The sequence below is a fragment of the Parasteatoda tepidariorum genome, chromosome 10, assembly GCF_043381705.1.
Source record: "Parasteatoda tepidariorum isolate YZ-2023 chromosome 10, CAS_Ptep_4.0, whole genome shotgun sequence".
Lineage (NCBI taxonomy): Eukaryota > Metazoa > Arthropoda > Arachnida > Araneae > Theridiidae > Parasteatoda > Parasteatoda tepidariorum.
The window spans coordinates 46,522,622-46,536,893 of NC_092213.1; the positions used below are offsets into that span (position 1 = coordinate 46,522,622).

Here is a 14,272-nt window from a genome sequence, read left to right on the forward strand (position 1 = left end):
ATAAAAAAAGTGAAATTTTTAGAAAATCTGAATTTTTGATAAAAAAGCTGAAATTCAAGAGATAAAAGTGAAAAAAGCGGAAATCAGCTAAAAAGCGGAAAAATCTCATCCCTGAGTTTTTTACTATTTCAATCAATATCTTGGACACCACTAATATATATAAATAAAAGGGAACTTTCAATAAAATTGTAGAACATTACAAATGTTTATATTTCCTTCGAAAAGAAATTCTATTTATTTATTAAAATTTAATTAATTAGACTTTTTGTAAAAAACTTGAACCAGGTCCTTGGATCAGAAACCTAATTTAAGCTGTCGGCACAAGTGATTTAACATGGGAGGATCCTTGTTTACGCTAACGCTTTTACTGCACTGCTGAAGACTATTTTTATTTCGTCTAGCTGCGAAGATGATGTTTGTTTCATAATGTCGAATAACAAAGAGCGAATTGAATTAGAACTCACAGTTTTGAACGAGGATCAGCTTTAAAATATAGAATGAAATGCATAGTTTATTTATGCACCTTCTTTTTTGCTACGGGATTTCATATTTTTTTAAGATTTGTTATTTTGCAATCACTGCATTTTTCATAAGATTTAACGTTTCTTGTATAGTTAATTTTTCATAAAATAAAATTGGGCTAGATGCAATATATCTGCTTTGAGTGGCTCTCAAAATATGTAAGACCTAAAGTCGACGTACAACTATAAAAGAAGAAATATAGTCACAAATCCAAAATTTTAGTTGCTTTCCCCTAGAAAACTATATTAATACAAACCTGCAAATAACATTATTTAAAAGACAATTAAATATTAATAAGCACTTGTCTGATTTTTTCATAAACGCCTTTGTTTATGCTTACTTAACGTTAAAAGAAATTTTTGGCATCATCCATCCAATATTAAAAATAAATTTAAACCATCTGAAAAAAATAAATGTGCAGTATAAAATTTATTAAAACCACTAACCACATAATTTCATTAACTCACGCTCTTGTGGGAAAAAATCCATAAAATTTTTAAAATTAGCGAAGCTTATTTCTCCTAATCTAATAAAGGGAATCTTTTATTTTTCTTCATTTTAAAAAGTATTGTATTGTTGAATAAATCCCATCATCAAAATATTATTAAGTACAAAAGAAAGCGAAGTAGAGCCACTTTTCAAATGTCTTATACATGGATATCTAATAGTTTACAAAAGCTTATAAAAGAAATTATAATGAAACTTATCAACTATACATATCAATAAAAAAATTTATTAAGATATTTACCTTGAAATACAGAAAATGCATCTTGAGGTCTTTTGAAGTGTAAAAAAATATCAATAGCTGCATGTATCACTGTTTCTCTTAAAACATAGCCTTCGACAGAATGAGGATATAGTTTTATAACACCATTAGTGTCAGAAAATGTTAATGGTAAATGTACTTCCCAGTAGTTAATATCATATTTATGAAGCAAGTAAAGAATAGGCAGAGAAGAATCCAATTCATTATTAGTATATGTTTCAAGTAATAGAGATATTCCAAAATGTGCAACCAGGACCATTACTTGAGCTGGCAAGTCACTAGGCGAATCTAAAAATATCAAAATGCAATAAAAAAGGTCAATACATATAAATGAAATTTAAAAAAATTGAAAGCTTTTATGAGACTATAAAATATTTAGCTCTGTTTGAGCACATAAATTAGAGTTAAAGTTGTGTGGCCTAACTTCTAATTTTATTAGCAATCTGCTCCCAAATAGAACTAATCATATCAGAAATGATAAAAATCCTAATAAAAAGGAAAAAGTTTTCAGATTTAAATACAATTTTTTGTTTTATTAAATCAGAGTAAAAGGTCAAAACAAATTTTAAAATGCATATTGTTAAAAATTTATGTCGAAGTACATACAGAAAAATAATGAATTATTCAGAAAACAGTAGAAACCAAAACATTGGATTTTTCCTTAAATTGTGTTCGATTTAATATCAAAGATGCGATAAAAAGAACATACATTATGATCAGAGAAGTTTTTTTTTAAAACCAATTAAACCCTATATGCAATCAAGCATTTATAGAAAATATTTATTAACAACTTTGAAATATATATTTAAAACTATGAGCATAAATAAGAATTAACAAACCTATTCATTCTTTATTGATATTGTAAATATAAAAGAGGTTTTTCATTTTTTTTAAATTTCTTAATTCTTTTTTTTTTTAGAACATTATGCTTAAACATTATGGCTTAACATTATGATTTTAAACATTATGACTCTCAAAATGGACATTAAAGAGGTTCAAAAAATACTAAACAATAAGGCAGTAAGATTAGTAAAAGTTCTAATGTTTGAGTTTTCATCTCAAAAGATTGAAGAGAAATCTAATGACGAAAGTTAGTACTTTAAATGCAATATTGCATTAAAAGTGCTAACTTTTGCCACAAGAACAATGACAATTTTTAAGATAAAAGGAAGGTCTATGTTTGAAAAAAAAATTTAAAGAACACGAAAATATAATCTTTATACACAAAACAAATTTCATATAGTTAATTACAACTAATGTAATTTCGTAAGGAAAAAAAAATACTTACTAAATACAGAAGCAATAAATTTTTCATAACAGTCACCTGCTTCATTTAATGGAAAGGCCAAGGCAAAATACAAATTTTTCAGGATTCCATGTCGGCCATTCTCTGCACATGAACAAAACATTCTATTTATCTGAAACCATTGCTCATTTTCAATACAGTTTCTGAAAAACCCTTTCAAAAATGCATCCTCTAAAGTTACTGAATTAATGTCAGATATAATTTCACACAATTTCGTAAAATCTTTGGGTGATATTGATTTGTCATAAGCACAAGCCTCTAATAATTCTTGAAATAGTATATCAGGTATCCTAAAATAGTTTATGTTTCCAACAGGAATTAAAAATGTTAAAATATTAGTTGCATCACCTTTATGTTTCAAAAATTCAGCATACTTTAATATTGATTCTTCAGATAAAGTAATTTGATTTTCCATACAATGCAAAAACACTTTTGTAGTAAAAGATATACAGAGTTCAGATGCGAAACTTTCATAAATTATCATTGAACAGACATCTGATTGATATAAATTGTTTTCAACAAGTATTTTATTAATATCACCTAATGCAGTATCATTCCTTTCACTTTTGGGATTCAAGTTAGAACTTTTAAAACATTTAATAATATTGATGAATAAAGTTCTGAAAATATCTGCTTTCACATCAGGTGTACTAATAGGTATATATTTATCAGCAAGAGCAATGGCTTTTTGAATATCATTTTTATTGCAGGCACTTTTAATACCTTCAATTATTTCTTGAAAGCTCTTTTGAAAATTCTGAAATAAAAAAAAAACTTAATTGAAGAAATTGATTTGGTGCATAAAACAAAATTACAATTTTAAATTAATTCTTTTCAGGGTTGCCTCAAAGACACTGGATGAAAAGGAAGTAACAAAAAACAACCTTTACAATTGCTCTGATAATGATTGTAAAAATTTATTAAAATAATTTAAAAGAAAAAGTTAAAAAGACTTTCATATTTACTTCAAAAAATAAATAAATGTTTTTATATTATTTATTATAACTTTATGCAGAATTTGAAAAGCAATTTACTTCCTATTATATCACGGAGTGTAACCAAATCTTTCAACAAAAAATAAGCACCTTTTAAGCACTCAAAAAATATTTTTAAACACAATATACATTAACTAAATGCAAAATAATTTTCAAAGACTTTACATGATCATGATAAAATAACTAGTTTCTGACAAAGTACTCTTTTCTTGATTATATTAGCCATTATAAAATAATCAAAAGATTCTCTGATTCGATATTAAAGCAATATCTTGCAAAATGGAGCAGAGCTGCACGTGGGGATTTGCAAGTATTTAATCAAACTTATAAAATGATTGGCACCTTCTCACGCTATGTACCCGCTGTACACCAAAATAGATTGTGGTTGAATGAATTGTGAAAACGTTGATTAGAACAATCGAAAAATCTCATCTTCGAAAAAGGAAAATAAAGCACTTTTAAAAAAATCCCAATGAAAAAAGCACCTTTAAAAAATGCTACTCACCATGTATATATAATAAATTACCTTTAAATGAAATATTATTGTTTTTAAATTTGGCATTATAAAATAAGAATGGCATAATTGCAGCTATCAATGCTACTAATTAAACTATCTAGTAATTATAAATTGTCGAAAATAATCATTTTAATATTTTAATTTTAAATGTGTTAAAGATTGTATTGATTAATAATTTTTTTCCCCTTTATTCATTTCTATTAAAAATTATTTTATTTTATTTTTTAAAAATTAAAAAAGTTTCTTTAACTTGGGTTGGAAGAAATCTGAGGCTACTTTTTCCAAGGAGGAAGAAACTGGCAATCCCTTTTCTTGGTATGAATCTAAATTCATCAATGAAAATGATAAATATATATGAAGATGATTATTTTCTTATAAAACATCAACAGCTGGTTACAAGACATCATTAATTCATTCAATTTTTGCCATGAGAAATTAGCTTTACAAAATATTACTGTACCATTTTGTAGACATAGAATAAATGCACCCAGCTTAATATATCAATAACAAGTCTCAAAAGCAGACGTAATTTATTAAGAAACCAGAGAATGGAGTGAATTATTACTATGAATGATAAATTATTGGTTTTTCACTTGTGTAAGTATTCAAAGCATATTTAATAGTGAAACCTTAGACCTCGATGTCAAAAAGGATGTTTTTGTCAAAGTAGTTAATGAGTATTAAAGCTTCAAACCAGCCTGCATCGGGGACCAGTCAGAGCTCAATTTCGAATGATTAGAGCGCCCATCAATGGTGATGCCAGCATAGACCGTCACTTCCCCACCACCAAATCTTACACTTTCATACATGAGTGCAGGATTGTTTTTAGTGACACGTTCCCTCCAGATGAAAATAAGTCTGGCATCAGGATGAACAGAAAAACAGGACTCTCCAGAGAAAAGAATATTGCATCATCCATTTCTCCTCCAGTTTATACATGCTCTTTTACCCACTCCCTGCCAGTGTGTCCGTGCCTTACTGTTAAAGTGACACACATCATTGTTCAACGAGCAACGTGAAGGCAGTTTTGAACAGTTTGTGCCGAAACTGTGGTGCTAGTTGCCGAGCAAAGGTGTTGTTGAAGTAGAGTGGCATTCATATTTCGGTGTCTTTGAGACGTTAGTGATAAACAGTCTTCATTCGGCGCTGTTGCACGTCTGCACCCCAGCCCAATCTTCAGCCAGCATTTCCAGTCTCCAAGAAAGGGTTCCAGATCCTTGAAATCACACTTCGTGGAACTCCAATGGCTTCTGCTACTTCGACTTATGTTTGGCCTCCTCTAGCTGGCCAACAACTCTCCAAGCTTCTGATTCGGTTAAATGGCTTCATTGAGACACCACGCTTATCGAAACAATGCCTATCATTTTTTTCTCCTACTTTGTCTTACATTAAGTTGATAACCAAATCGAATTTGCTGACGCTTTTAAGTGTTTTCTTTGACGTTAAACTAAAAATTCGCATTTGTGACTCTCTTTTTTCATTTTATACAAAAAAAAATTTTTTTATCATGACCGCATTTTATACAAGACTTAAAATATCCTATAATTGTTTTGAGCAGTGTATATTTATTTAACAATGAAAAAATCACAAACTTAAATAATTTTTACTACTGGAATTAAAATGTTGGCAATAATGGTTCAATATTTAAGTTAAAAACAAAATTTTAAACACAGAAAGAAGAAAAACACTTTGAACTGTTGGAAGGAAAAAAATTTACCTCATCCTCTGAAAGATAATCTGGATCTTGAAAATGTTCTACAAACTCAGTTGAATTGAAAAGAGAGCATGATTCTTTTAAATCTGAATGTGTAGATGGGGTGCTGCATGAATGTTTACGTGTAAATGAACTTAAACTTGAAATAGAGCTATAGTCGTGGGAAGATTCATCATTAAATTCTCTATTTTTATCATCAAAGATGTTTTCAGTACTAATTGATGCCAGTTGAGTACTACTTGATGACTTTCTCCTGCAAATGAAGTAAATTATTATAAAAATGTAGATATGTAAGCTAATTCTCTTTCTTAGAAAAGTGTGAGCTAACCTTTTTCTGATTCTTTTACCAAATATAGTTGACTTAAATTTTTAAATTCGTGATTTAATTATCATGGTGAATGGCTCTATTGCAATACTTAAAATTTTTATTGCAGTGTTCTTAATGAAATTGCAGGATTTGTTTCTCACATTAAAAGTTCAGTAACTATTTATCGCTTTTGTTGCAATATAAACATTTTTGGGAGAAGTTTTTGATTGCTAGGTAATTATTTTTATTTATCAACAACAAATAGATTATTATACTAAAATTTAAAATCATTCAATTAAAAGGTTTCAAAATTTTTTTATTGCATGAACATGGTTTTAGTTACTACTTTGATAAAATTTAATCTTTGCTTGGTTACTATTGCTAATTAATTGACAATTTTGCTTCTTAAATTTTTATTGAACTTTTGGTTACTATAAACTATTTAACAGCCATAAGAAAACCCGGACCAATTTTTTTTACAAGTCAGGCACATTTTGGCAAGGTTCTTGTTCGGACATAAACAAGGAAGATCCTTTTGCATTCTAATCAAAAAAAAATATTTCACGTTAAATGTTTCTCAATGAAAAAGAGTTTCTTCCATTGTGGAAGAACTTAGCCATCCTAGAGAGCAAGTTCAGCTTTTTATTTTCTTAGCTAATTGTCTATAAATTCAAAAAAGAAAGAGTACCACATAAGAATGCTTTATTAAAACAATCGGAGTCAGAAGCTGTTGAAATTCTTCAGCAATTTACATTATTTTCAAGGCCTTTGAATTATAAGTCGTTTTATTAGAATTGAGGAAAAGAATAAAGCAAAACTAAATAAAAAAAAGAATACAAACTGCTTCAACAACTTTTCAAAAACACATATAATAGAAAAAAAAACAAATTGAATCAGATAACTAATAAGAATAAAATATAATAAGATTCCTACCTTTTAAATGATGATTCTAGATCGCTGTCCTCACTATCTGAATACTGCTTAGAATAACTATTGACCATAGTAGTTCTGAAATTGGTGCTAGGCTTCAATACATCAGATTCATAACTAAGACTTTTTTCAGAAAATGACGGAATTTCCAAATCTTCATTTAATAAAATGTCCTCAGGCAATTCTAACTCAACAGGATCATTTAGGATATTCGATAAAATGTTTTCTTCATCATCAAATTGCTCAGCGCTTACCTTGTCATTTGTCATAACTTTATCTGTAACAATACCAGAATCCACATTTACACTATTAGAACTAGTGTTTTTCATATTATTAATTACTTTTCTTTTGGGGGGTTTTTTGAGTTGTGATACTTGCATTGAATTTTTATTAAAATTAACTGCATTTAATTTAGTGCTGGTCGATTCATTTTTATCATTGATGTCAGTTTCATGAGAGAACTCTAATGATGCACCAGAACTCTGAGCAGAAATTATTGCATTATCTTCGTTAGACTGTATTGGTATGATTGCTTCATTACCAAGGTCCAAAATTTTAGAAGGAGAAATAGTTAAAGCCAAATTTGTAGAAGTGAGGTCACTATTATTTTTATTTCGAATAAGTTTTCTTTTAAAAGTTTTTTTGGATAATGGCACTTGATTTAAATTTTTATTAAAATTAATTTTATTTAATTCAATATTTGTGGATTCATTTTTATCAATAATAGTATCATGAGCAAACCTTGAGGATGCAATTAGATTTGAGGCTGAATGAACAAAATTTTCTTCACAGTGCAGTGGTTCAACTACTTCATCATCTGGAGCCATATTTGTAGAAGAGGAAATAACTCGAGTTAAATTTGTCAAAGAGAAGTTTTTATTGATTATATTATTTTTAACTAATTTGCTTTTCAAAGAAATTTTAGATGAAGGATGAATTAAAGGTTCATTACCAATATGTTTACTAACTGTATCATTTACTTCAATAACTTTAGAGTAGTTTTCTGTATTTGGAACTGATGTATGACAATTGGTAAACGTATTTTTATTTCTTAAACTTCTTTTAGTTAATATTCGACACCAGCTATTACCGATTTTTCTAAAAGATTTTTTATTAGTAGCATTTTGTGTTTCGTCTTTATTACTATTTTTATTGCATGATACAATAGTCAGTTCATTTTTTTCAATATTAGAAGACTCTCTTAAAGTTCTTTTTGAATCTTCAACTGTTACTTTCATAAGTTTTGCTTGCATTAAAAAATCTAATGGAGCACTCTCAGTTAAGTCATCATCTGAAAATGGATTTACATTTGAAGTTCTTGTACTGGTTTTATTATTGACAGAATTATTATCAACTCCTTTTAGTTTCAAAGGTCTTTTAGTTACTGGCTTTGAATTCCCAGATTTACTACCCACATCAACAGTTTGAATTGAAATTTCCTTATCAACATCATTAAGAGAGGCATTTGATACCTTATCCTCATCATATAATCCATCTCCACGAGAAAACTTTCGCTTTGTATCACTAACAGTAACTTTAAATAGTTTTGCCTCTTTAAGAAAATCTGGCGGGACTCTTTCATTTAACAAATCATCAGAACAAGGATTTATATCCAAGTTGCTTGCGTTGTTGAAGTCAGAAGTGCTTTTGACATTGACCTGTGCGTTACCAATTTTTTTCAATTTTAAAGATTTTTTAGGAGCCACCATAGATTTTACAATACATTTATCGACATTTTGAGATGAAGTTTTCTTATCACTAACTATATCGAGTGGTGTATTTCCAACTCCATTGCTTACTTCATTTTCATCAGACAACCTTAAAGTGCTTTTTGTATCCTTAATTGTTATTTTATCAGAGACTTCTTCTAAGACTGATGAAGTTTGTCCATTGATTTGATTATTGGCATAATGGCTATTAATTCTTTTTAGCTTTAAAGATTTTTTAGTTACTAACTTGGATTTTGCAGAAGATTCACTGACCGTAGCAACAGTTTGATTTTCATTAACGTCATTGAGAGAGCTATTAGTTGCTTTATTTTCAATACTTAATTTATTTACAGGAGATAATCCAAATGTTTGCTTTGCATCATTTACAGTAATTTTAAGAAATTTTGCCTGTACAAGAAAATCTGATGGGACACTTTCATCAAATAATTCATCAATACATGAATTTGTAGTCAAGTTACTTGTTTTTGTGAATTCAGAGGTGTTTACATTTTTAGCAGCTACATTAATTTTACTGCTTTTTTTTCTTTTCACAGATTTCCTTGAAATTAATGTTTGTATTAAAGAACTATCGTTACTTTCATTGACCAATTTATTGTTAGAATTATCTTTAATTTTAGGAACTGATTTTAATTGTTCAGTTAAATGTTGAGAAGATATATTTATTTGGCCAATTCCTTGTGGTAACGATTCTTTTTCTTTATAGAGATTTTTTGTACAAGAAATTTCAGAGACAGAATGGGTAGAATTATTAATATTTTCCTTGAATTTAATAATATCAATATCATTAGTTTTCTGAACTAATATTTGATTACTAACAGTTTTACTGAAGGACATTTTAGCTTTAGGAAATATCTTGAATTTTTGCTGATTATCCACAAATTTGGTATCTTGTGTGTCGAGCAAAATGCCACTATCAGGGCATAAATTCAAACTTGAAACAATTGTACTAGTTAAATCAGCAGCATTTTCTACAAAAACAGATTTAATTTTAGTATTCATTTCAGTTTTTTTAACTATTTCTAAAGACATTTTTGAACTATGAGCAAAATTTGCAGTATCATCTTCTGGTAATGACTTTTCATTTTCCTCAGATTCACTCTTAGAGACATAACCCGAAGATATTAACACTGCTTTAGAATCATTTAACGTGCTTTTTAAATGAACTGAATTTATATTTTCATTTTTAAATGATTTTTTACTTAATAATGGTCCACTAAAACTATTAAAATGAGTTTCAACCATGACTGTTTCATTTTGAAATTGGTTTTCAGAGGAAATATCAGATGGATCTTCAATTACTTCATTAGAGTTCACACACATTTTCTTTTTGATATAACCATAAGCTGAAACAACATCCTGTAACGGCACGGCACAATTGAAAGGAACACAATGTTTACAGCTGGATGTACAGTTAGATAATACATTTTGAATACTCAGACTATCTACTGTGACTTTTGATGATTGTAACAGAAAAGGTATTGAATCTGCTATGGAATTTATACACAATTTTTTAGGAGAACATGTACGATGTTTTTTTATTTGCTTATGATTATTTGATTTAGAACTAATCTTACTAGTGGTAACTGATGATGTAGTATCACTTTCCTTGAGCTTCTTTGACTGATGCATTTCAAAAGGATTACAAATGTTTCACTTCGTCAAATACCAAAAGCTGGATTTAACAATAGATATCTTTTAGATGATTATTAATACTCATATTTTTTGCAATTAATTCCTCTCAGTAACCTAAAACAAAATAAAAATATTTAGAGAAAAGAAAAACAATTTTATGAATGTTTGAAGATTTCTCTTGTGACAAAAAAATAATTCTGCTATAACCATAAAATTCCAATAAAACGTCCAGATTCGAGAAAGCGGCCCCATGTAGTTTCACACAAATACTGATTGTCAATCACAACCAAAAAAAGTGCCCTTTTCTCAACAACACAATTTAAAATTTCTTATTTTAAGAATTTCTTTATGAATTTGTTTCTAAAAAATAGTTATCCTGATGTTTAGGGTAGAAAAAAAATTTCTACCCTAAATATCAGGATGATTATGTTATATGATACTGCCTACTGTATAACATTAACATGAAGATTAATGTCATACAGTAAAAGAGCAATGAGTGGGGGAAAAAAAAAAGAAAAAGTAGAGGATTAATTAATCAAAGTAACCGAATTGAAAATTGCTAAAGAAAGTGCAGGCGTTTGTAAAGTCCGGCGGGAAGAGAGGGAGAAGAAATCCTTTAAACACCTGGTCAACATTTTCTCTCTTCTGCATTTAAATCAAGGTCAGGGTTGGCTTTTTGCCAGTAGAAACTGGTTATAACCAGTAAAAACTGGCAGAAACTAAAAAAACGTCTATATTAGTTCTAGTAATTGCTTAATGACATTTTGTTTAAGAAAACTGAAAAATGTTATTCCATATAACTGTAACAAACATTTTAATTCATTATTTGTAAATATATATCATTTTGTTTATGTTAAATATAAAGAGTGCAGTATATCAAATATTTTTAAAGAATCGGCCCCCTTTCCCGAAACTTATTTTTCCAGTCAAGTTTTGACAACTACCCCAGCTGCTACATGGCGATCCAGTTTTAAAAAATATGCAACAGATGAAAGTTTCACAAATCTTGCTTGTTCCTTGATGGCAATGCCTGCTAGTTCTGCTGGACTTGAGAGAATCTTCTCAAATTTCTCGTTTGTGCATAGCAAATTGAGAAATTGTTGATCCAGTTTTAAAAAATATGCAATAGATGAAAGTTTCACAAATCTTGCTTGTTCCTTGATGGCAATGCCTGCTAGTTCTGCTGGACTTCAGAGAAACTTCTCAAATTTCTCGTTTGTGCATAGCAAATTGAGAAATTGTTGAGGTTTAGAAGCTGCATCAAAACTTGTCTTTTGCTATAGATTAATGCAGAGTGCAGACAATGTAATATTTGATTTTGAATGATGATAATTTTGTAAATAAATTGTACTTTGTTTAACATTTAATTGTTTTTTCTACAAATTATCCATAGTATGTCAATCTCAGTACTTACTTTATGTCATTTACTGAATTTCAGCCACAAATGTGGCAGAAAAGATTTTCTGCCATGCCAGTTTTAACCGGTTTCTACCAGTGGTTTTAACCACCTCGGCAGAAACTTGCCAACCTTGGTCAAGGTCACCTTGAATGGGATGTACACTCGTCGGCAAGAAAGAGGAAAAATTTTAAAGTGTCCTAATGAGAAAGAAAAATGGGATTAGAAAGTGAGTGGAATTGAATGGAAGAGATATAGAATAAAAGAGAGTTAGTGCTTTTTTGGAATTGTTCTTAGAATCCCTTGTTAGAATTGCCTAAAAATATCAGACAACGTTAAGGAACAGATGACGACTAGCTATAAGGAAAGTTGTCTAGGATTTAGGGTCTGAATGATGATGACGTTCAGAGGTTAATTATTTAGGATCAGGGTTCATCCCTAGAACCTCCAGTCTCTCTTAAGAAGTCTAGACACAGATGTAGTTTTAATTTAGGTCAGGCCACAAGTCTACTGCAGCCAGCGGATGTTCAATGGATGTCCCCCCTTATTAGTGCATTAAGAATAGAATGAGTGTCCCTCATTTGGAACAAATAAAAGACCCTTACAGAAATTTAAAAAGATCAAATTGGCAAGATACAACTAGTTTTGTGTAGACCGATAGGGAGACGATCCCCGTTGTATTCCTCTAAAATGAACTACAACAATAGATCATGTTCAGTATATCAATGTCAACTGAAATCGTGATGATCACTAATGATGAAATTCATAGTCTATAAATTCCTATTCAGCTGCGCATTATCTGAATTTCATGCTTGCTTTTATTTAATAGAATATAAATAAAATCACTAACCTATTTTTAACTTTCAAGATTGACAGGCAACAAAACAGCAATGACACAAATCTAATCACTCCACATGCACGCAAAAAGTAATGGAACTTGTAAATTCTATTAATACGCGAAGAGAGATTAATAACAACTCCATTTGTTACACGTATGTGAAGGTAGTTCCACGGATAACTGTTTATTTAATATGAAACAAAACACTTAAGGGTGAAAACATGTACAGAAAATTTAACAACAGAACACACAAATAACAATAAAAAGTTTCTTTACTAAATGCGAAATGGCAGGAAATAAAAATATTATGAATAAAACTGTCTGTTTCTGCCCGACCTTGCATTTGATTAAGGATTTTATCCCATGGCTAGACACGGTGAAAAAAAATTTTTTTTGCAAAGAATCTGGCAGCAAAACACTTTCAAAACAAAGAAATTAAAGAAGCATGGCGCACTTTCGGAATTTCAATCTTTTTCCTGCGTAAATTCTAATGAAGAATTTAATAAAAAAAAAATTTCTATGCATAATGTGAATTAGAATAAAATCTCTCTTGATGCAATTTCGATGTGTTTAATTTATATTCGCAGCATTTCATTCATTTTCTTCATATATTTTCCTGTGAGTACTATTTTGACAGAATTAAAATTTTAATTTTCTTGTTCTATTGTGTGGAAACATTTATTTTTATTACGAAATTTACTTCATATTATGATAAAAATCGTACATCTTAAAAATTTTATTACTTTCCGAGTAAAGGTTAGATAATTTTCGGTTTTATTTTAGAATTTTTATAATATTTACAGTAATTGTTGTTGTAGATAGTATTTATGTATCAGTTATAATTTTACATACATGTTATAATAATAATTTTTATAATTCCTATATATATAATATTTAAAGGAATATATAATCTTCTTTCGAAATAAAAAGAACTATGTAAACTACTACAAGGGATGTAAAAGGTATTTATATACAGTGGCATTAAAAGGAGATGACAAAAATGGAGGAATGTTACGTTTTGCTGTAAATAACTTGAATATTTCCCCTAAATATTTATACATTTTGATTTGTGATAAATTACAATTGGGGAGATTTCCATATCGTGATCTGTGGCAGAATAATCTCCAAGTCTTGGAAACTTCCTGGCACTGGTTCGCAAGAAACTAAAACAAAACATCTCAGAAAGGGACCAACTCGAAAGGTATAACTTGTAACCACTCCTGGGCAAACATCTACATGTTAATTTTTTAAAATGTTGCAAGCTTAAAATCTATTTGGCACCTTGGCGATTACAGTTGACGCGACATATAACAATACGGAAATATCCCCGATGTTTCCATATCTTGATCTGTCTCGCCAACTACAATCGCCAAGGTGCCAAATAGCAGCTTGCAAATTTTTTTTTAAAAAAACATGTAGATGTATGCCCGGGGCTGACTAAGAGTTATACATTTTGAGTTTGTCCCTTTCTGTGATGTTTTATTATAGTTTCTCGGTGGCCGCTGCACGGAAATTGCCAAGACTTGGCAATTATTCTACCACAGATCAGGATACGGAAATCTCCATTTACATTTATAATTTTACCCTTGAGTACCAACCCTAAAAGGGCAGCTAATGCT

At 29.4% G+C, this 14,272-nt stretch overlaps 2 protein-coding genes across 4 annotated transcripts in view; one reads left to right on the forward strand and one right to left on the reverse strand.

Annotated features, from left to right (window-relative positions):
• The window catches only part of LOC107443847 (serine-rich adhesin for platelets), a 31,552-nt gene extending 18,580 nt beyond the window's left edge, over positions 1-12,972 (reverse strand). For 2 of the 3 annotated variants that reach the window (XM_071186134.1, XM_016057851.3), the window contains exons 1-5: positions 12,666-12,972; positions 7,061-10,533; positions 5,824-6,073; positions 2,577-3,351; positions 1,271-1,576 (exon numbers count right to left, since the gene is read on the reverse strand). In XM_071186134.1, the coding sequence (XP_071042235.1) occupies positions 1,271-1,576; positions 2,577-3,351; positions 5,824-6,073; positions 7,061-10,416 (4,687 nt within the window). In that variant the 5' untranslated portion in view covers positions 10,417-10,533; positions 12,666-12,972. Of the gene's footprint in view, positions 1-1,270; positions 1,577-2,576; positions 3,352-5,823; positions 6,074-7,060; positions 10,534-11,833; positions 12,016-12,665 lie in introns of those variants that run through there. The other variant, XM_071186133.1, reaches the window with a different exon arrangement.
• Positions 12,973-13,070: 98 nt separating this feature from the next.
• LOC107443845 (protein PF3D7_1417600) overlaps positions 13,071-14,272 on the forward strand; it is a 32,717-nt gene continuing 31,515 nt past the window's right edge. Inside the window, exon 1 of the mRNA XM_043051290.2 lies at positions 13,071-13,271. The gene's annotated coding sequence lies outside the window, so the exon portion shown is untranslated. The remainder of the gene's footprint in view (positions 13,272-14,272) is intronic.